The 24,430-nt window shown below is 39.6% G+C and overlaps 1 protein-coding gene across 1 annotated transcript in view; it reads right to left on the reverse strand.

Annotated features, from left to right (window-relative positions):
• The window catches only part of LOC104529133 (propionyl-CoA carboxylase alpha chain, mitochondrial), a gene marked incomplete at both ends in the record, with an annotated part of 179,698 nt that overhangs the window by 5,345 nt on the left and 149,923 nt on the right, over window positions 1-24,430 (reverse strand). Inside the window, one exon of the mRNA XM_010173337.2 lies at window positions 9,129-9,227. Within this exon, the coding sequence (XP_010171639.2) occupies window positions 9,129-9,227 (99 nt within the window). The remainder of the gene's footprint in view (window positions 1-9,128; window positions 9,228-24,430) is intronic.

A 24,430-nucleotide genomic window follows, 5' to 3' on the forward strand; every position in this document is an offset into this window, starting at 1 on the left:
CTTTCCACTATGCCAAATTCCAGTCTAGGGATGAGATCCCAGACTAGCAATGTGACAAAGCTTTCTCGTATGTTGGAGACTGTCTACATCGCACTGTATGTTCACACTTGTGCCGCCTCACAAGCCTTTCCACTTAGGGGATAACTCTACTTTTGTCACAATTCAGTGTTCTCCACTGGTGGTGCCATCGTTTACTCCCCTTAGTGCATTAAACTACAGATGGAAACTCAGCTCGATTTTGTGTGCTGCTCTACCCTTAGCCATTATCAGTTTTAGATCACGCTTTACAGAAAATGAATCCTCAGTTAGCTCTTCTTTCTCAGGGCACGTCCACGTTCTCCAGGTTGTTACAAGGGCAGCAGTCACCCAGCAGGGAACAAGGTGATCAAGTCCTGCTGTGTATGAAGCATTTTAACACATGAAAGATGTCCAAGACCAGCGTAAATAGTCCTATGCTGAAGTAATCTTTCCCTTTAAAAGGGATCCTGCCAGGATGCTGAGACACCAGCCTCCCCCAGCATCTGTTGCAAGCTACCTCAGCTCTTTCCCAGGGACTCTACCTCAGCTCTTTCCCAGGGATTAAATGGAATCTGTTCCCAAATAGTACCAATACAGATGTCAAACACAGCCTGAATGGCTTACAGGGCATCAATCCACACAGAGAAACTGCACCTGCACCTTTATAAGAGGCTGAGGCACCATATTACTACTTTTCAAAAAAGATCCATTCTCTGAATGCCTGGGATTTCATGACAGGAGAGTGCTTAGGAATTGCTGTTCTCCCATAAACATAAAAATGGAAACACACATCCTTCTCAATATTTCTTTAGGTGAATCCTTATAGATATTAATCCTGAATATTATCTGACGTTAAAATTCATAGCTCCTTTGGAAAAAAATATGGTATAACGTACTGTGACACCTAACATTATTTGATTAACCCCTTGAGTAGTACAGGATAGTACTAATCCCATTAGGTTAAAGAAAGGGAGAAGTATGTCATTTGTAGACAGAGTTTTAATGCTGGAGATCTTTCTCTGAAAAGCAGATAGTAAATTCACTGATTTGGGATAGCAGTGATCACTCATTTCCTTGTTGGCTCTAAAAATAATAATAATTTAAAAATTCATTTTCATGAAAGAATCAGTAAGGGTGATGTTATGTGCTTTCTGCTTCTGCTGCTCAATTAAAAAAAGAAAAAAAAGGCAGCAATAATCTGTAATTTTATTTTTTTATTTCCTTGAATTTCCCCCTTCCATTCACACATTCTCCATTGAAACCATGGACAAGAATGTGGAATCGGCCTTGAGTTAAACTGATTTCACACAAATTGCAGACCGCTCATGAGATTCAGCTACCTACTATTTAAAGTAGACATTAATACAAATACTCTGGTATGACAGAAAAGGATATCTGATATTTTTAAAGGCTCCATGACTCAGGAGCTGGGCATGCTGCTGTTGTATAGGCATACATGCATTCAGGGCTCATTTTTAAAACTATTAATTTTAAAAGTTTTGACACCCATTTCAATGAAGCCATAATAGCAATATTTGTTTTAATACTCATTGCTGGCAATTATAGCAAGAAGCAGCAAAAAGGCCGGCTTTTAGACACTTTCCATAACAACCCTTGGAAATAAAGGAAGTCTCAGTCCTTCCTTAGATCACTCATGATTAACGGATGAAACCTAAGCAGTACAATTACTAGTTTTCTTGTACAGACTCTTTCACAAACTCAGCAAGTTGAATTATCTATTAATTATCTAATGCAGGTCACTCAGGTCTTTCCAAGTACACCTAGGAGATATGCACAGAATCATGTATGCTGATGAAGTTTCAAAATTCCTCCTATGACTTTTCTTTGCTTCTGTGCCTGGTCCTTTGGGAAGGATCCACCTCCACCCACAAGAACAGTTATGCTGTTTGCCAAGGATGACACCAAGACCTCAAAATCTGTGCCCTGGTACATGGCACATCTTCAAAGTTTCCTAGTGAAGCCTCCTTGCCAAGAGTTCATCTTTTTTTCCCTTGCTCACATGGTTTCCCTCCTTTCCCCAGCAGTTACCAACCACAAGTGTTAATTCAATAGGAACATCAGCTCCAAGCTTAGTTTGGGTCAAAAAAGCCAAAAGAAACATATGACACTATTAATGAGAACAGATAACAAATTAGTGAGCACCTTTAAGTTATGGCAGAAGTCTAAGCTTTGCCCATGCTTTTAACACTGAGCACAGTTCTGGTCCCCACAGCTCAGAAAGGAGGTAACAGGAATGGAAGACGTTCACAGAGCAACAAAGACAGGCTTCTCTGCAAGGAACAACTCCGCACCACTGAAGAGAGGCAACTGATTGAGGATACAAGCAGCATGGACACAGTGGGTGTTGTGGTTTAACCTCAGCCAACAACCAAGCACCACACAGCTGCTCGCTCACTCCCTCCCACTTGGGACAGGGGAGAAAATGAGAAGAGCAAGAGCTGGAAAATTCATGGGTTGAGATAAAGACAGTTTAATAGTTAAAGCAAAAGCTGCACACATGAGCAAAGCAGAACAAGGAAATAATTCACTACTTCCCATGGGCAGGCAGGTGTTCAGCCATCTCCAGGACAGCAGGGCTCCATCACACATAACAGTTACTTAGGAAGACAAATGCCATCACTCTGAAAGTCCCCTTGTTCCTCCTTCTTCCCCCAGCTTTGTATGTCAAGTATGATGTCATACGGTATTACAGGGCAATATCCCTTGGGTCAGTTGGGGTCAGCTGTCCCAGCTGTGTCCCCTCCCAACTCCTTGTGCATCCCCAGCCTCCTTGCTGGTGGGGTGGTGTGAGAGGCAGAAAAGGCCTTGACTCTGTGCAAGCCCTGCTTGGCAATAACGAAAACATTCCTGTGTTATCAACACTGTTTTCAGCACAAATCCAAAACACAGCCCCACACCAGCTACTGTGAAGAAAATTAACTCTATCCCAGCCAAAACCAGCACAACTTCTCATGTCTGCTACAGCCATACTTCAGATGCAAAACAGCACTGTACACAGTGCCTTCTCTGAAACTCAACTAGCTGGAGGTGGTGACTTCCTCTATTAGCATGAGCTGATAAATAAAATGAAGGTCGCAGCCAGAAATGAGCACATTTCAGTAGCTGGAAAATACACACATTCGTGCCATCTATGGCACATGTTAATTAACTCCACCTCAGCCAAAACCAGCGCAGTGGGTAAGGATCAACTGCTCAGTCTCCTCCAATACAGGAACCAGGAGGAATTCAAATGAAGCTAAAGGACACTGTCACAGCAATTATTAAGCAATAATACGGCTGCAGCAAGCAACTTGCCGAAATCTATGGTTGTCTTTGTGCAACTGCAAGGAAAGAAGTAACAGTAACAGTGAGCTGACCAACAGATATTAATACTTTCAAAAAAAATTTAAAAGCCAGAAACATAGCAAGGTATACTACACTATGCAATAGGCTTTTGTATTTCTCTTCTAGCTGTGAATTTTGAGTCTTTGTTTGAACTTACCTCAAATACCAAGAGAGCGTCAAGTGAGGCAATAAAAATCAGTTTCACTGTATCATATCCACTGATCATTTTTGGAGTTTCAAGGCTGAGCGCTGTTTTCTCAGATGAGCAAACAGGAGAACATAGGCAGCCTGTGTTTCTATACTGCTACATAAAGGAGGGCCATGGCCTGATACTTGGTCCCAAAGCCAAATGACAATGACTATCTCAGTCCCACTGCTTGGGTCTATACAGCACAGGATAAATCTATACCAGATTTGTCTAGGTCAGCCATAACTGGAACAGGCTGAAGCAAAGCCAAGGAGAGAGCTACCAATTCATCAATACGGGTCATTAGGAACCCAGTGCTGGGGCCCACACTCTGGCTTTTCTTTATCCAACAGTATAGCTATTTGGATATAGTACATCCAAATGTCTGCCCCTGTTTGCAAACCATTGTGTGTCCCTCTTTTAGGCACAACCTAGCAAAAATAATTGTGAAATTACTGGTAAATGACAACAGCAGAGTGTGTGCAGTAATTGCACAGCACTAAAGAACAGACTGTCGAGCAGTCGTCATGTACACTGCTCACTAAAGCTTCCCAAAATCATTTTCAGGGCTTAAGAAAATGAGTGTGCTGAAGTAATGGTACTTTAGACCTGAAACCTATATAATATATCATTATCACAGATTACATCTGAGATCTCAAAACAGTAGAAAAAATATATATAGGTAATTTTCCTAAAAAAAATTACACGTTTGAAAAAAGTCTCCACAGGGTTGAAGGAAATGAATACTTGGGCATAGGCTTTGTTCTCCTGTCAGATGTTTCCCAGAATATCAGACATTTCCCAGGAACAAAGGCTTCATAACCTACAGCATTTTTGGTTTTTCTGTTCTTATAAACCAAAATAATAATCAAAAGAAACATTGTATCAGAGAAGCACTTAAATCTGTCATGTCCCAGGATGTAGAATATACTCCTCCTGCTGCAATTGTTGATGCAATCAATAAATTAAATGAAAAAATAATAAGTGATGCCATCACTGAATTCCCTGTAACACTGTAAGCAGAGAAAAGTCCACTGATAAATTTTTATCTATTTCATTCACAAAAACACTTGAAGCTTGAGACTGATTTCAGCTTTACAGGATCATGCTCTTGTTTAGTAACTCCATTACTCTCTTAATTACACCTTGTTGTGACTGATAAAGACCTTTTTACTGCAGAGTTTGGGATATCCAAAGTCACTGAACAGTTAGGCTTGAAGGGATCTCTGAAAACCAGGTAGTCATATTCCCTGTTCAAAGCAAGGTTAATGTCAAAGTAATATGGAGCTGCTCAGGACCTCATCCAATTGTTCCATGTCCTACAGAGCTTCAGTTCAGCAGAGACCAATCCTGTGAACGTCAGGAAATACAAAGAGAAGGTATCACCAGTGCCACTGTAAAACTGCTTTGCTGAAGTTGCCAAAAGCCACCAAGAGTTTTCCAGGCTCCAGGCAGAATGCCTGCACTACCTTGAGAAGGTGGGAGGTTTAATTACAGCAAGCTAGCAGAGCTGTGAAACCAGCGTGGGCTGACAATATGCCCGTGGAAAGACTGGGTGCATATGATACGATGAAGAGGTATAAAAGTATTGGCAAAAGACAGTGACAAATAATTTCTTCTGGCTCAGAATCCTTTTGCTATAGGGAACTGTCTGCAAGTAAGTGGTATATAAGGATGGGTTGAGCATTTGATGATGGGTTCGAGGAAATCAGAGCATTTAACAGCATTAAGGAGTTATAAAATTTGTCCACGTGATTTTGCCATAGAACAGCCTCAGAATTTGAATGGTCAGTAGGGCCATTTTTGAGAACTTGCCCAAACACAACTAGTGCCAAAGCAAAGAGGGCTTGAGGATCTCCTACATGCATTTTTCTTGGGCAACTTGCTCTCTCTGCCAGTACCTGATCTTCCTGCACAGTGTCCCAGCAGAAGGCACCCACTTGCAACCTGACTGTTGTAAAGACAGACTGAACAGTTAGCTTCAAGTCCATCTGCTGGACTTCATGGAATAATTGATTTACCTTGAGGTCCCCTTGGATTGTGGTTCACATGAGGGAACAAAAAGAGATGCCCAGCTCTATGAAAAAGGCAGCTTATTCCCTTCTCTCCTTCCACCCGCTCGCCAGTTCATACACACAGGGAGAGAGAATAGGTCATAGATGATGACTTCTGCAGGCACAGGGCTTGTTGAAATCCAGCTTACTTGTACATAGGAGCAGAAGTAGAGGGATAAAAATGCCCTCATTGTCCCAAAATATGCTTGCTGCCTTTCTTCCAACTGTTGCTACTTTCCAGGATACCATTCTGAACCACCATTCCCACTTTCAGTTTCTATTGGAGTTCTTGTGGTTCTTTTCCACAACTTGACCAACCTCCTCTTTTCCACTCACTCTTCACAGTAATCATTAAGCACCTCATTTATTTGTTCATTTTTACTCTAAATATTGCCTGGAAGGCTATAACATTCAAGTCATGTTTCATATACAAATATGTTTTAAATATGTATTTTCAATTAAATAACAGCCAATCTCTTAAAATCTGAATCCTCAGGAAGACATATTGTAACCACCTGCCTACAGTTACTTCTCCGATTTTCAGCAAAGGCAGATTCCAAATTCACAACAGCTAGGTGTAAGTTAGATTCTGAGCCACCAACATCTTTGGAAACAGGTAGGGGAAACCATTTTGGCAAAGTATTTCTGCACACAAAAAATTCATTTGCTTAGTGAACAAAATCCTACACTTCACAATGCGTTAAATTCAGCCTCTCTCAATGAGAGGTAGAGTCTAGTCGTAGTGGAGAAAATGCTGAGAAACTGGGACTAGCCGAGGAATTGCTGAAAGCAACAACAAATCATGAGGGAATCTGTGTACTTCAAGAAATGCTATGGGGTCAGCCCACACCCTCATTCTCGGAGACTGTATCATAGAAATCTGTTGCTCATATGACCCCAAGTTCTCACCTGCTCATCACCTTCTACAGTATCTTATGTATTTCACAGTAATCCAAAGCAGCACAAAGATTTCAGAGCCCTCATGCTGCAGCCAAACGGATCTGCAGTATACCCCAGGGTTTTGGTCCCTCTATCATCTGGGGACCTGGCCAGGCACTCTGCAGTGCCCATCTGCTGCACACAGATGGGCTTCCTCGCAAAGGAAACAAGAGCGGGAGGGATGGGGTTGCCACACATCCTAGTTGTGCCCTGATATGCCCTAGACAGACTGCGACCAGGGCACATACCTCTTCTCGGGTGCTCAGATGCATTCCCAGGTCCCATACTCTAGAAATAGCCTTAGAAAACCTGTTTTTTAAACTCATAGGCCTTCTTAACTCCATGGCAGAGTTGATGCTCTGCTTTGCTCTAATATACATCGAGCCTTCAGAAGGACTGGAAATACAGGAACATGCTTAATTACTTATTTTTAAACATGCGACAGATATGCAACAATTTTAATGTCTAGACTATAATTTACATAAATACATTTTAAACCAAAACATTTCAAAATTATTTATCTCCTGCTTCTACGCCTAAGTGCCTTGCTGGATTGGGGCCAGACTGCAGGATCGAGCCGAAGGTGCATAAATCAAACCTTCAAAGAAATATAATGTTCACAAAGACTGTATTCGGCTGAGCAAATTTAGAAGAATGAAACCAACTATGAAGAGAAATTAGATTGGCTGAAAATTAATAAAGCACAGCTGGAATTATTCGATTCATCCATATTTGTTGCTTAAATGGCTTTAGGGCTAAGTCTTGCTGAAAGAAGATACTTCAAGACTTAGGGGTCAATTGCTTTTGGAGACAAATTGACCTACAGGAATACACTTGTCTAATTTGGTTCTTGCAGTGGGGCAAATCTAGAGAAATATATAACCAAAAAACCAATTTAGATTCCAGTGAGTGGATACCAGAGGTCAAGTTTAAGGTTCCCATAAATTTACATACATACTCTAAAAGATTAATAACTTTTCAAGCTACTGGGTTTCTTTGCTAAAAGCAAAGACTTATAGATAACATCTGAGAAAGAAACAACATATGTGCTTATTCCACATTCTGTTGGATAAATACCATGCAGCCAGCTCATTGCTTGCTGCTGTGGCTAGCCCTGCAGTATTGCATACAATTTGGTCGTACTCAGGGAGTGCAAGCAACAGTATTGCTGGCTCAGCTCCTAGAAGAAAGCATATTCAGATCTCACCATCATTAATTTTATGTGCCAGTTCATATACTACATTTTTAGTTAATCAGTCTTACTACTATTAGTATATAGAGACCCATATCCAGTCATATAGTTATTATATAGTTTGCAATGAGGCTTCTGAATACAGTTATCTGTTGTAAATATAGTGCTTTTCTAGACAGATGAAATTTTTGTATGTTCATACATCAGTATTGTTTCCTACTCAAAATCAGAATTTCTTTTATAAAATAGCAGCAAAATGGACCAGTATTAAAATACAAAAATATACTTCAGAATACAAAATTATTTTAGAAACATGCAAGCCCTGAAGCTGGCATTAACCTTCTGAGAAATTTACAGAACTTAAGCCCAGAATTTACTTGGGCCAACTCAAAATTTCACTCTCAGTCAATATTATCTTTGTAATATACAATATTTTCTCTTCAAGTTGCAGATTTTTTAAATTCAGCCATGGCAAAAATAACATTTCCATTCAGGTAATTTACCAGGCGTAAAAATGAAAAAATTAAAAAGATAAATTAACATATTTCACTGTAAATTATCAGAAATCTGACCACTAATAAAAGTATACAAAATTAACAGATAACGTTGTATGTAGAAAAATATTCTAAAAACTCAAAAGGTTTTTATTTTTTTTTTGTTTCCTTTCACTGCTTCCAGGTTCAATAGATACTTATAAATGAATGATTTCTCAAAAAATATACAAATCCTGACTGGCATCACCTTCAGAAAATTTGCATGGCAGGGAAAGGTACAAACTTTTGTTTGGAGTTGTTTTCAAACACATTAGTGGTCAGAAGGAACAACATACATTAATCTCTTTAGACCTCTTCTTAAAAAAATGGGTTTGGGATTTTTCTACATTTTTCTTTTCAAGTCATGGAACTTAACATATTTCTTAAAAGTATATGTAAAAACATGTCACATGGGAGATGCACTATCCTGTGACTTTCAATCTGCAAAGGCCCAAAGTAGAAAAACCACGCGATACAAACACAAGGAAGAGAATTTATTGCACGATCCCATCTTTTTGTAAACTGTAATCTGTTTGCTATTTCTTAAGTGATTAAGAAACTGTATCTCTTCACATCCAGTAAGTAAAGAGATCCTAGAAAGTGGGGTGAATTTCTGTCTACAATAAGTAGTTTCTCTTTAAATGAAAAACATTCAAAATTCTAGATAAGTTCTAATTTTGAGACAAGTTCACTCCTCTGAAGCTCTGTTATGTATTCAAAGTAGAAAGATTACGTTATTTGCACAACATAATGTAATTTTTATGATGCAGCAAGTTTAGACCCCACATTATCAGTATTGTTTGTACACCCAAAGGATTCTGGTTATGTCAGCTCTACAAAGGAAGCGTTGGTGAGTTTACCTGTATAGTCCTCTGAGTGCCATCAATGGTGACAGACAGTAAGGGTGAAGCCAGGTTCCACTCGCTGGTCACATTTAGTTTCATCCCATCAACTTCCACCTGTTGTGACACCAAACAAGGCTGTTACTATGAAGACAGACAGAAAACTGATCTCAAGTTCATTACTGCATACAAAGCAGCAACCATTTTAAAACAGATGGCTCCCAAACAACCTGTCATGTTTACTGCTTCTGCCATAAAAGACAGGGTCCAACAACAGAGTCTTCCAGCTATCTCTGGGGAGAGGTGAAGGACCTGTGAACAGCTGCCTCTGAGTAGCAAGGTTTCAAGTGATTTCCAGCAAGTAACAAACAGCCATCCAACTTTTAAACCTATCTGGACATGCTACATTTACTGCAATTAGACAAGTAATGCATATAAATTCCAGTGACACCTTGCAACCCACACAACAGGGCTTGCATATAATATTCTCTCCAAGGACCAAGGAAGAACTTTTCCTATGCTTCTAATGAAGGGTTTTGCATTGTTATCTTAATTAATATGAAGCAGTAATTAATTCTTCAGTGCTTTGCCTCGAAGTGTAGAAAAACTTTGCAAATTCTGTCATGTTTTCTTCCAATACACAGCTGATCAGAGGAATACAATTTCTGACTTCATTACCAATATATTTATCCAGCAAGATTTTTTAAAAATATCCCATAATCCTTATACAAAAATATTTCTAGATGTAGAGCATAAAGAAAGTGTAGATCAGAGTAGCTGTAATGATATTTCTATCATTCTTCTATTGTATAGTATTATTTTAAAACACACATCACCCATTCAACCCTGTAAGAGCCTCAGAGGAAAACCTGGATTATAAAAAAAATACTACATATGGACTAATATAATTAGTGGTTAATATTTGTGGCATGTTTTGAACACTCATCATGCTATCCAAGGCAGGTAAATATTATTTTAGTTATATATTTTACTATAAAGAGGAGAAAAATAATGGTTGGCTGATTTCTTTCCTCTCTCAAAATCTCCAAAATATTTTCAATCAGTAAACTACAGACCATATTGATAATGACACAAATATTGCATACATTCTCAGTAAACTAGATGAAAATTACTTTCAGAATAAAAGCTGAGCCCACATTTTTCAAAATAAAGCCTATTCTTTTAGATCTCAGACTAATCATTATTTCATTTTATAATAAGAACAGGCAGCTGCAATCTTAGTGTAACTTAGAATAAATCCATAACAGAGAAGTGCAGAGGAGCAGTGTGTAATTCGATAATTTTATTTCAGTTGAGAAGAAAAAGCTCTGGCTTAAAAAACCTCTAATTTTATAGACCTCAGTTTAGAACACAAAATCTGTCTTTTAGTGATACAGTTTCTACAGGCTTTAACTATAAATGAAGTTACATGTAAGGAACATGATGAAAAACAAGTCATTTGTAATGGTTCACCAATAGGCCAGATTAGCTGGCATGCTTCAGGTACTTTACACTGCTCCAGTGATGCAAACCAGCCATAAACCCGGCGTGAGTTAAACCAGACCTGCAGCTGGTTTGCATTGCCAGAGGACTGCAAAGCAGCTGGAACACACCGGTGAACCTAGCCTGCCCTCAGCAAACCTGAATCAGCAGATACTGCCTTTATTGAGAACAGCAGAAACATCTGAAAAAGACTTTCCAAATGGAGAAAAACAAATCCAGTGCTGTCTCATCTCTCTTTGATTAGCAATTGAACTTTGGTGAAGCAGTTATTTTAAAAGTTGTCTGTCACTATCGCTACAACTGCACTGGAGCCTGGGTCTGAAAGCATCATTTACCATGTTTCTCCAGGGAAGGAGGGGAGATGCTATGAAAGCATACCAGGCTACTGACCATCAAAACAACTTCAACTGTACACCACGCTTGCTACACAGTGGGATTTACACACAGACTCACAGAAAATCTATAGCCAATACCCATAGTCTTCGTGAAGAGTGTTCCAGTGGCACAATGCAAGTTGATATCTCCACAACAGACCTCAATTTAATCATTAGGTTTTTTGTCACTGTATAGAAGAACAAAAGAAAAGTAGGCCAAGTGTGCTCACAGCAGTAAATGACGTGTTTAAAATCCCCCACAAGGGTCCATACAAGTCTAGCCATCAATTCCAGATTACATTAGCATAAAAAAAATTTCTGGTGGAAACCACCCTGAAAGAAGAGACACAAGCAGTCAAACAGTAGGTCTAAACAAATTGTGACACTCTAGAAACACTATGGCTGCTTATGCACAACAAAAAAAAACAAACTAGAAGATAATACACTGCCTCTGTTATATTTTCCTCGTTCAAGAAAGAATAAAGGGCCAGGGCAGGGCAGTGTTATTTGAAATAATGCATACCAAGTAACCTGCAGCAGTCTTCACACAGAATGAAGCTATAGGCTCTTAGCTGCTTTTACCTGGGACTCACCATGGTATTTTCAACTGGAGAAGATGACGTGAAGCCAAGAGGATCACAAGGAAGCTGTCTATCTCTGCTCTAAATGGTAGGATGATAAAATCAGGAGGTCAAGCCATCAGAGAAAAGGAACAAGGACTGAGGGCAAGAGATTTACCATGTAGTGAGTATATTACTTCCACTACAAACGAGGGGAAAGTGGTGGTTGGGAGGGACAACAGAAAAGAGATGGCAGTTGAAATCAAACCAATGTTTTACCTAATAGAGGAAATTTTCCTTCGGCAGCCAAGAGCCAAGCAAGGTTAGTTGGTGGAAGCAGGGGAATAGGTAAGATGTTCAAAGAATTTCTCAGAAGTTCACATTTGCCTTCATTCCTCCTCTTGCAATGGAAATGATAATAGAACCTAACAAACACTACAATAAAATCAGGGCATTTTTGCTTTAGTCTTGGGGGGGTGAAGGGGGACATGGAGACAACTAATTAAGAGTTATATTGACTATTTCCTGGTTTATTTTGTTTCTGTGCTCATAAACCAGCCAGGAACAAATCATCACTCAACAGATACTAACACCAGAACTCTAGGGAGGAGACCCCAGCCAAATCACTCATGCAGTGGGCCACATAGTGCTTTACACCTCGGCTATTTAATCTAGCTTTATCCTCAACTACTCAGTTCCAAGCGTGTGCACGAGTATGTATGCGTGCACATGCGCATCGTTGTGTGTTGCGTGGGGGAATTACTCTGTAGCAACTATGGTTGGTTGAACCATTGCTACTCTACATCAACGTGGCATGGCAGTGGCAGATTTTTTTTTTTAAGAGGATTGTTTGTCCCTGTATAAGGACATAAAAGATAAAAACAGCCGTGGTCCCCCTTTACAATTATTTCCAATTCAAAAGCTATTGTAAATGAGGTCTCGGAAAGAGGAATGACAAGTCCAAGACACGATGTTAGAAAAAGGTCAACAGCTTACTCTACTGTCACAACTTTGCAGACTTTTGCTGGCATGCACCTGAACTACACAAGTAGCAGCCCCTTCACCTCTTGTGGACTCAGTTCCTGATGTTCAGCATGATAGGTACCAGCTAACCAATAGTGCAAAGAGCTGCAAAGCATAATCTGCATTCAGTTTCCTTTAGAGAACATCATTTGGCATTCTATATGCATGTCAGGCAATTAAAGGAGGCAGCACAAGCCTGAGTGTTATAGCCCTGTTAATTTACTAATGCAGAGTCTCGCATACATCTGGCACATGTCACTTCTTTTCTCCTGGAAACGAAGGTGGTTTTCCAGGAGACTAGAGGGCAGCTCGAGCAGTTGTTTCCTGCCTGATACTTCAAAACATTATGCCTGAAGTTCCTCATGCCAGCCTTGATTCTGACTAACTTAAATCTGCTACCTTAATCCCATGGTTCCAATTTTGCCTCCCATCACAGTGTTGAACCCAACTTTAACTTGACGCTTTTGGTATAATTCCTAGCCTAGGGAGTCCTCACCCTAACTACTGGGTTATACCACCCCTACCCTGATTCCTTACACCCCTTAACTCTACCTCTTGCTACAGCAGCAGAAGTGATGACTTTCCCTAGTCAATCAGATCAGCCAAATAAAAACAATCCTCTGCAGACTGGCCTTGCTGAAATTTTTCTCTGATCAAGACAGCCTTCCATAAAAATGCTCCCTTTCAAGAAAAAAGGTATTACTATTCACAGGATATTTATGAATATTCAGTGTGACAGACTGCAAGACCTTCAACTGGCATTAAATTAGCTGTAAATCTAAGGCACAGTGAGTAGCAAGGACTCTACAAACAGAAAACTTAAAATCATCCTGCAAGGAAGGAACAATGGTAGCAAGCATCACTGTTGTAAATGTGAGGTAGCATACACGTTTGAGGACTTTCCTACTATACAAAGTAAAGATGTCCTCTTCTCTGGGAAAAGTAACTGTCTTGGGCAGAAGCATCTTCACCTCCATTGCTGCTATACAACATCACCCATGCCAAAATAACAAGGAGATTATTTTCATTTTTATCAGACAGGTAAAGGGTAAGTATTGCTTCTTGTGCAGAAGAGGGGGTGGGCAGAGGGCTCATAGCACAGCGTGGCAAAAGAAGATCCAGCTGTAGGCAGCATTATTCAGTAACAGTTAGTCTGCAGTGATCTCAGACTGAACCAAATTGAGTTGGACAAAGCAGCTTCTGGTCCACAAACATTTTTCACAAAAATCCTGAAACTCTCATCTAGTCTAATGGAGAAGCACATGGAATGGAAAAGGCAAGCAAAAACCATCCTGTGCCAAAGCTATTACCCCTCACCTTTTGCAGTCCCATGTATCCTTAGGAATAAAAGCAAAGTCATTATGGGGCTGATGAGTCTAAGGCTCACTTCAGAAGCAATATGCATGAAACTCCTGGCATTTTGTAAGATATTTTGCTAGTCTTCAATGTAAAAAACCCCAAAAAACACCACCTCTTTCCCAGTCAGGAGAGCTCAAACGCTATTTTGCATCTCTATATATTCCCAAAGCTAATAACCAGAACACACTTCCTTATCATGAAAATTACCAGCCATCTGGAGGCTGTAAGGACTTGTGGTCACTTGCAAAGCTGTCTCAGCAATTACTGGGTCTTCCTATACAATTTTCTCCAACTCCCTTACATTGTCTTTAAAGACCTTGAATAAAAGGGGAGTCATATCTGCCATGTTAGGAAATAGTGTAAACCAAATCGTACTTCACATTGTTCATAAATGCTAAGAAACCCATAAAGATTTTCCATGTGGGCAGCTTTTACTAGTTAAGCTCCTTCTTGTATATGCTTTTCTCCTGTTCTTTGGACTGCATTGTCCCAGGGTTTCATTATCCATAAAGCACTTGACAGTTTTCAGGGTCATGTCCTGGAAGAGGTGACAGTGTACTCTCATCAAGGTTACAGACAGCACAAAACTGGGGCAGTTAACCCCCACCTCTGGGGGGCTAGACAGGCAAGAGGAAGGGGCTAATGGAAACTTTGTGAAATTCAAGACAAATTGTTAAGTCCAGCATGCGGGAAGGAATAGCCCATTGCAATGACACAGGCTAGGAAGCAGCTCTGTGCAGGAGGACTTGGGAGATGTAGGCAGACATGTCAGCTGGACATGAATGAGTCAGCAGCATGCCCTGGCAGCACAGGCAGCTAACAGCGCCCTGTGCTCTGTTAACAAAAGTAGAATCTGCTGATGGAGGGAAGTGATTAGCCCCCTCTACTCAAACTCAGACCACGTCTAGATACTGTGTCCACAAGAAAGACATTGCCTTTGTGTAGCCATACAAAGTTCCCATTAGCCCATTCCTCTTGCCTGTCTAGGTCCCACTGGGTGGCAGCATTGCCCTTGAATGTATTGAGCAGCTTCCCCAATTCTAGGTCTTCTGTACATTTTGTGACAGTGCACTCCCATTGCCTCCTCTAGGCCATTGATAAGGTTTTAGAACAGGACTAGTCACAATACAGCCCCTTGGTGACCTCTGAGTACAACCCATTAACCAAGACCCATTGAGCCTGACCACTCAACTGGCTTTTTTTCCATTTGGTTGCGCAAGATGGTGTCAAAAGACTTACTGAAGTCAAGGTAAATTAACATTCAGTGCCCTCCCCTAGTCTACAAATCCTGTCAGTTTATCACAGAAGACTGTCAGGTTGATCAGCTCCCAGTAAATAAATTCATGCTGACTATTCTCCATCACTGTCTTTATGTGCCCAGAAATAGGCTCCAAGAGGACTCACTTTATTAACTTCCCAGGGAATGGAGTGAGGCTGACCAGGCTGTAGTTCCACAGGGTTTGGTTTTGGCCTTTTCTGCAAACTGATGCAACATCTACTTTTCTCCAGCAATGAGGGACCTGCTTCAACCTTCATGACCTTTCAAAGGTATAGAGTGCAGTCTTGCTATCACATCAGTCAGCTTTCTTAGCACTCTTGGATGCAGTCTGTCTAGTCCCATGGATTTCCATGCGTTGAACTCTCCCAATTGTTGATTTGATCTGCACCTGCCTCCACCCTGAACTCTTTCACTAGTAACAGAGGGCTGGGAGACTTTGCGGGTGAAGACTGAAGCAAAAAGTCACTCGGTGTCCCAGGCTCATCTGTGTCTGCTGTTACCAAGTCACTTGTGATCCTTTTGTTGATGCAGCAGTTCCCCTTTTCAGCATTTTATTACTAATGCAATGGTAGAAGCTGCTCTTGTTGCTCCTAACATTCCTTGCAACTGTCAAGCTTCAAGTATGGTAAAGCTTCAGCTTTCCTAATACCATCCCTCCATGCTCAGACTAATTTTTCTAAATTCCTCCTTTGTATCCTTTCTCTGCTTCCACATCTCAAATGCTGTCTTTTTGCATTGGAGCTCTGCCATTATACCTGTTCTTTTTTCCTGATAAAGCTGTTTATTTTCCTGAGTATTCTTGCATTTAAGAGATGCTGTCCTTAAAGACCTGACAGCTTTTCTGAGCTCTTTTGCTCTTTAGAGCTTTCTCCCATCAAATTCTCCCAACTCACTAAATAAAGAATAAGCTGAGGTCCACTAGCCTGAAGTCTGAGGTCTGTACCCTGCTAAACTTGTTCCCCACTCCCTTCAAGATCCTGAACACCAGTCATTTATTTCAGTTGTCACAGTCAAGGCTGTCATTATCACATCTTCAAACAGTTCCTCCTCAACAGCAAATAGCAGATCCACCTGTGTCAACACCAGCTGGCCCATCCAGTACCAATACCAACCAGTAAGACCAAACACCCTTCAGAATTTGCCCTCCCAATACCCACAGTAAATCTACAAACATAGATGGTCTTCTCACTCTGGTGAAGCAGAGGAGCTTCCTTCCAGTCTCCAAGCACTCAGTCGCATCTCTGCTTCTTAAGCTCTGCCCACTCATACTTGCATACAACGTACTTGCTGGTGCTCGTCCTTGTGCTAGTGGTGGTGCATACAGACACCAGCACGTATCTGAAGACACTGATGGGAGTAACATCCACACCAGGAACATATGCCAGTCCTTTGCCACTATCACCGCCCTGGCCTGCATACAACACTGCCACTAAAACCTCAATTTCACATGCACAGGTCATAGAGGCTTTTTCAGGGAAATCTACATTACCACCACTTTCAAGATGATAGGCCTCATCTCAATTAAAAAAAGAATAAAAGCTGAAAATGCCATAAAAAGGTAGGCTTCGTTCTTTTGTTTCCATAGAGAACTATTTTGGGGGCTTTCCTCTGACAATGCCACATGAAAAAAATTTGCTTCCTTTAGCACACTGAAGTATCTTGATGAGTTTCACTTATCATAAATAGCAATGGTCTAAAAGCCTGCAAGATTAGCTGCCAAAAAAGTGCACGAAAGCAAATAGGACAGAGAGACGCTGTCGCCAACAGTGTAGTGTATCAACAAACTCAAAAACGTCTAAAGAGAAGAGAAAGCCCTTTAAGCCTGAAACAATAGCTTTTAAATAAAAACTGAATTCACTGGTGCTCATATGACAGCAAATTTCTTTGATTCAAATTAACCAGTTGTTTTAGCTTCCAATTCTAGCTTGCAGTTATTGACAATATATTTACATCATATTAACAGACTGACCTTTTTTCTTCTTTCATTGAAGTGACTGGAAGGTTAGCTTTTTGGACTTTTCAAGTGGTTAGCCAGATGCTTTCAAAAGGAAGTTAAAGTCTGAGTTTCAATCTCATTAAAAAGGCCTCTTTTTAAAAAAAAAAAAAAAAAAACCAAACGAAACAACAAGAAAATTTCCTTTTGTTCATATCAGCACTTACTTTTCCAAAAGACCCCAAGAGAGAGTTCTAGTCTATAGATCACTTGTCCTAAAGAAAGTTCTGTTAACTATTTATAATAGATCACATCCTTTTGTATCAAACTAGATCAATTTATTCAGTGCATGACTGCAGGAGAGAAATTCATTTGCTCTAAGTGTCATCAAGGCAGCCTTCAACCTGCTATGAACAAGACCAGAAGATCTGAATTATTGGGCTTTTAATTCAAATACACATTTTGGCACTGTGTGGGGCGCCATCATTTCTTTCACGTTTTCAAAGTATTAAGCACATTCATAGGATGGGCAGTCCTTAGTCACAAGAGCAGCAAATAGCCCATAACCACTAGAATAAGCAAGCACATGTGCACACATACAAGTTATCTCCCTTTTCTTTAAAGTAGCACATACAGATGCAAATTACCATTAGCTGGTTTGGTATATCTCATTTTAGAAACGGGAGTAGGCCAGCCTAAAGACCAAAGAGAGGAGAACACAACAGGTATCAGTTCCTCAGCTTCACTATGACAGAATCAAAACAAAACAAGACAGAAGCATGGCCTTCATCACCTCTAATCAGCAAGGGCTTTCTTCAAGCATTCACCAAGGAAGCGATCTCTGGAAAACCTAGTAGAGAGGCTGTATGCAGCAAAAATGCTCCACTGTGGCAAATGCTTTATTACTTCAATTCTCTGTGGAGTCATTACTAAAATGACATCCCTTATCTGTAACCTGCCTGAAACCACTAGAGTCTATTAAAAAAAGTTAAAAATACAGCAAGAAAATAAGTCAGCTATTACAAATCATTGGCATTTGCTGGCAACAGCTTCAGATACAAAAAGCACAGCTGGTTCTGGGAATATGGTATCTATTGCTATAGGACCAATGTGGAAAAGAAGAAAGAATACGACTTGCCTTCCTTCTCTAGTTGCTCTAGCGAGACAAACACCCTGGCTCTGCCTAGCTAAATACACTCCAGCCTGGCTCCACATATTGCTCCTAAATGGCTAGAAAACGATGCAGGTGGTTGAAACAGCACTGCTGTGGTGCATACAGGACACTTCCAAAGTTGCATTGCACTCAACTTTCGTTGGCTGACAGGATAACGCATTTGGGATATTCTCGTTTTCTATCTCGAAAAGGGGTCTAGCACAGACACCAATGACAGAAACTGGGTCATGAAGAGGATTATGCTGGGAGTTAAAAACACGTTGGTAAAATAAATAGTGATAAGATAGACACTGCTGTTTTAGTAGCTTTTAAGTCATGATTCATGCCTACATACTGAAATCACTAAGCAAGCTTGATTCCTAAATTGACTTTCAGCTGTGGAGTTTCCATTCTTTCACTGCAGAGGCACAGAGGGATCTCAAGGCCTATCCCACTTGACAGTATAAATTCTTGGAAGAGTCAAATGACATTATCATACCAAAGTGCCACTATAAAACACAACAAACTCATACTATCCTTTTAGACTAAGAACACTTTTTGAATATTTTTTAAGCATTCATCTAATACCTATACTCATTTACTGAAAGTTATGCAATAAGGATACACAAGCTAAGAACCGATTTATTTTTTTTTTAAATAGAGACACTGTATCACTAGAAGTTGGATCTCAAGTTCAGAGTCAAGAATTAATGAATTCCTGCCTTGACTGCCAATGTCCTGCTGACAAGTTATACATAACTCAAGTCTTTATTTATTTTTTTTTCTTAACTGGGAGAGAGGGGTGGGAATTAATACTTGCTATCAAGGAACTCCTAGTACCACTACCCAGGTATCTATTTGGAAAAATATCATCAGAGAATATAAATTAGGAAGATTATTTTTTTAAAGAAAACCTTTTTTTAAAAAAAAAAAGTATTAGTTCCTACTGATCTCCTTTCTAAACTGAGCATTATGCATTAGGTAGACTTCCATGACTGGTCTAAACAAAGCAATTTGAAGAGCATTTGAAACCATGAGGACCATTTTCCATCAACTGAGAAGTGTTTTATTTCACACACCATTTACAACTTGACAAAGAGTTCCAACAAAATCAGCAGGCTCCAAAATGGCTAATGAGAAAGAAAAGTATCACTTTATTATATTTGGAAGTTGTACTCTGCCTCAGCCTAGTTATGTAGGGTGGATGCTCACACTGGACATAGTCTGCCACTGATTTAAATTACTTTTCCCTTTACACTACCATGGCACCAAGGCTACCTTGAAGTTAGTAAACAGCTAGAATAAGCAACAGAAAAAAAAAAGAGAGAGAAAAACGTGTCTTTGATTTGACATTGTGTAGTGACGAGAAGAAAGTACAGTAGGCAACTGGATATGGATTTCATCCACAAGTTCCAACCTGCTGCACTCAGCCATCACAACAGGATATAGGTCAGCACTAGTCCTTCAGATATCCCCAGCACAAGGTTACTCACCACTTAAACTAAAAGCTTTACATGCAAAAGATCTGTTGTTGTGTATCTTCCCCAAACTGCCCCAGGTGCTTCAGGACAATAAGGATATCATAGAATCGAACCTGATTATTTTTAAAGCCAAATCTATTGTGATATCATCTGCAATCCAAAGTATGCCCTTCAATCAAATAGCCAAAGGGAACACTTCTGTATGCTGTACCAATCCACTGGATTAAGGAAAAAAAATAAAATGGTAACAGCTCAACTAGCTATACGGTTTCCCAAGTGTAAGAAAAGTTGTACAAAGACCTTTTCTTTCTTACAACCAGAAGATTAGAAAGCTACATTAACTTTTTAAATAAAAATAAGCACTGAGGAAAAGGAGACCAGATACAATAAAAAACCACCTGTAAACCTATTCCCATTGTTTAGCTAGTTTCCAAGTTTAATAACTTTAAAATCAATGCAAGTGTTTTAACTGATGACTTTCAAGAAGCTGGTCAGAAGTGATAGCATCATCAGATGCTTACCAAATCCCTTCCACTATTCCCTGCTCCCCAACCACACACTTGAATCATCTCTTAGGCGTATTTGACCAGCACCAGAACAATAATACTAATTTTTATCAAAACACACCACCCATCTTACAGGGAAAAGCAAGAACTGTAAGGAATTACCAGGACTAACAGTAGGCATATTTCCTCTTTAGAAACCCCTCCTGTAGCTTTTAAAATAAGCCCAGAAAAGGGAGTAAGAACGTCACTGCTCCAGAGGTGTCAGTGATAAATAGAAAAGGGAAGAACATAGGCCAGTGCACAAGGGATAAGTGCGCAGAGCAGACACAAAGCTGACGCAGCAGGGAGAAGATGAGGTATCAGAAGTCATAAGCCACTTACACAAAAGAGGAAATGCTAAAAAGTTTTGAAGTGTTTCCATAAGCAGAACAAATCGAGTCATGTAGCAATGTAAAAAAAGATGTTTACATCTAATGCTATTTACCTTAGCAGTTAATGGGATTGCATAGTTTATGTTAACTGATTACCATGAATTCACTCAAAAGGCATAAAAGTACTGTTTGTGAACAGACACCTCTTCAAATTCGGTATTTCCTTATGGTTCCAGCTACTTACATTTAAATAGGTGACCGTGGCTTTCTCCTGACTTTACCATGGTAAACTCAAATTCACTGTGCTAATAGAACCGGTTAAGTAAGAAACAGTATTTCCTTCAAAAATGCCATATAAATTAAATTTTAGTTCTTTTTTTATGTTTTGGGTTGAACAATCTTAATTACATTTTTAGCACATAAAAGTTGATATGGAAACTGTTCCACAAGTTGTTTGGAACATTCAGTTTTCCAATCTACGTAAACGTAGGGGAAAAAGTGAAGTGCACACCCTGAAATAATTTGGCAGTAGAGACAGATTACCTACATCCTTTAGCATCAAAGATAATTTCCTCAACAGAGAAACCTCATGAAGCGATCACAATACTGTAACTATAAAATTGCAATCAGCACTTGCTAAACAACCTCTTTATTTTAATCACCTATAAATATTCAGACTTTGGGTCAATAAAAAATATACATCTTTATAACAGTTGTCACAAAGAACAGACTAAGTCTTACACTGTCCTAAATAAAGTATGCAGATACCACACATAGCTGCATACTTACTACAACACTGAATTTCTAAAGATATCAAATAGATACTAGATTAGAAGAAAACACACAGACAATACAAAACAATCATGAGATCCAATTCTCAGGCAGCAAAGAAAAGGACATCCTGATACTACAGTTTCTATTGCCTTTGCAGGTTTAAAGACCACAGGAAGTGTATAGACTTTTCAAAGGTTTTGTCATAAAAAACTTATCTTTCATAGAGTCGTACTGTGGTGCTCTCTAAGCACATTTTTGGGACCTTTCAGAAACTGCATTAATATTTCTTAACCTATTTTTTTATCACTTTTTTCTAAAAACTTAGAAGACAAGACAGAATCTTTCAGTCTAATAGCAATCATTTCATATTCTCCAATGTAGCCACAAAACATCAGTGAAATTACAAAGATGGGAAAATGCAGGAAGCTTACCTGTGGATCATAACACTTCCACATTGAAACCCCGAGCAGTCCCCAGAGATACTAACATTTTCCTCATTTTCCATAACACTTTTAAAAAGGAACTAATTTCTGAGCCCAGTAAACTTGTGCAGTCTGGGCTCTGTCTAACATGCAATGCAGAAAACATCCTACATAGCAGACAGAGAAGCTCGTGCACTGGTATAAAGATTCCATTGTCTCAATCACTTAAAATGGTCCCCACACCAGAGCACAGAGATGCTCCAGACAGGGACCAAAGAACAAGAAAATCTGCATTAAGAGAAATTCCTTCTTTTCAAGAGACAGAAGAGCTCAATGCAACGAATGCAATGCCTCTGAACTAATTCTGCTCCCATTTTCATAGTAAACTCTCTGCCAGGGTTATCCCTGCTCTTAAAGCAGTAAGCTGGTCCAAATGACTTGCCCAGATACTACAAAGACAGTATAGGCATTAGCATATGCATACAGTGTAGAAACAATTGGAGTTTACCTCCAGTGACATGATATGGGGGAGCAATCAGCTGATCATTACCTTTTATGAAGTGTGAAATTCACTCTCTTTCATCAAGAAACAAGATTTAATTTTGACATAACAGCAAAAAGTAGTTGGAAGCATCATAGAGAATAGAAGGCACAAGACAAAAGATCACATTAAAGATTTTGCTCTGTACGAGCTTTAATTCAGAAAATAAGAGAAAAATATAACTGCACAAGGCACTCCTTGAAGAACCAGAGCTTTCAGCAGGTCACACCTAAAATGCAAAGAATCAATGCAGCTCATGGGAAATTTAAGAGATGGTCAATGAAACAAAGCAAGGCCAAAGCAAAAAAGTTAAGACTTCCTTAATATTTTTAAAGAGCTTAAGAGAGGTTTTATGGAAGTATATCAATAGGAAGTGTAATACTGTACTAGTGCAAAAGTTGGTAAAGTGAAAAAATAGACAGAAAGTGTTTAAAAGTGTTTAAAACTTTTCCAAAAAAATTACAAAAGCAAATTAGAAACATTGGGGAAAAAAATCCCAGAAAAGTTAAAAGAAAACACCAGCAAACAAAAAAATGAATTTGGGATTCACTAAAAAGCCAAAATAGCCAGTGTAACTCCAGATCAAAAAGGCAAGGGATATGATCACAGAGCAGGAAAATCATAGTCCTTGGCTATATAGAGGCCCTACCTAGAAAGCCACGTTAACAAAGCTAACTTAACACATTAAAAAAATCAAACATATAAGTGGTATGGAAAGGTGGGGACAAATCAAGGACAGCACAGAAACAGCAACAAGGACTGAAGGTGGGCTTTAATGAGTTGAAAAAAGGGCCAGCATGCAGACCTACATAACCCCACACCATAACACTTCCTTCCCTTTCAACTTCACCATGTCCAATGCTGTGACTTACAGACAGACTTTGGCAAACAGAGGACAGGCAGGAATAACAATAATGATGTGAAAAACTCCTACAAGTGTAATCATCAGAGCTCTTGACTGGTGTAATAGGATAGAATTAAGGAGAAAAACCAGGGTGAGTCAAGAAGAATCTTTTAAGCCAATGAACAAGAAACTTTCCTTGGGAACAAATGCCACCTTTGCCTCACTGGTCAGGGCTTCCCCTACTAGCTGTGGGATAAAGACCAAAGAAAGAAGGTAGCACCATCCCTTCAGATTTTCCTCCACTGTCTTTCCCAAGCACAAGGATACAGATATTTTGCAGCACTGTGGCTGCTCTGTGAGGGACTGGGATGACCTTGATATCCAAGAGCCAGGGTTTGGGCTCCTTTACTCTGTGTGAGGTGGGACGCAGCAAAGGACAGCCAGGAAACACAGTAACACCCCAGTCCTGATTCTTCCCAAATTACTCCTCATAACAGAGCAGTGCATCAGCCTTTTGCGTGGTTTTGGAAGACAGGCTTTCCTTAATCCTAAGGCATTATTAACAGCGTTTAGCATGCTTAAAACCAGATATAACAGTAATTTCAGTTTATCCTGTATTTTAGGAACTTTCAGAGTAAGTTGCAGTTATCAGCTGTTATCATTGCACATTATCAGCTGTACCAAGTCATGAGCTGTGTCTGTAAACGCTCCTTTAAGCAAGCTAGTTAACCTAGTGTTACATGTACAAAGGGTCAGCAGATGTGAATGGAAGATTTGGCTGGCTTCAAATATTTTAAATAAAATTGTTATCCGGAGCTAAACTATGTTGAATGATACTAGCATGGTATTTTAACTTCCAAAAGAATCCAATAAGCTTTTGTGAATGCCATTGATAGAACAGCACATGATACTACAAGAGCTATTAGGAAGCTACTTCTTGGAAATGAATGATAGCGCAAATCATGGACAAGCCCTCGTTTTCATACGGCCATTAAATACATGTCATTTTCAACTTGCCACTACTTGCACCTCCCGTAACAATTATTTGCAATTTCTTTTCATCTGTCCCATAAAAAATGATTGCTTCTGCTTTACTTAATCCTCCACTTACATCAACCCTATTGTTCGTTTCCTTCCCTTTCATCTTCTCCACATTAATTCCCCACATTGCTTTTGATCTAGCTTTTTGTTTCCTTT

The sequence above is a fragment of the Antrostomus carolinensis genome, unplaced genomic scaffold (assembly GCF_000700745.2).
Source record: "Antrostomus carolinensis isolate BGI_N321 unplaced genomic scaffold, ASM70074v2 scaffold238, whole genome shotgun sequence".
Lineage (NCBI taxonomy): Eukaryota > Metazoa > Chordata > Aves > Caprimulgiformes > Caprimulgidae > Antrostomus > Antrostomus carolinensis.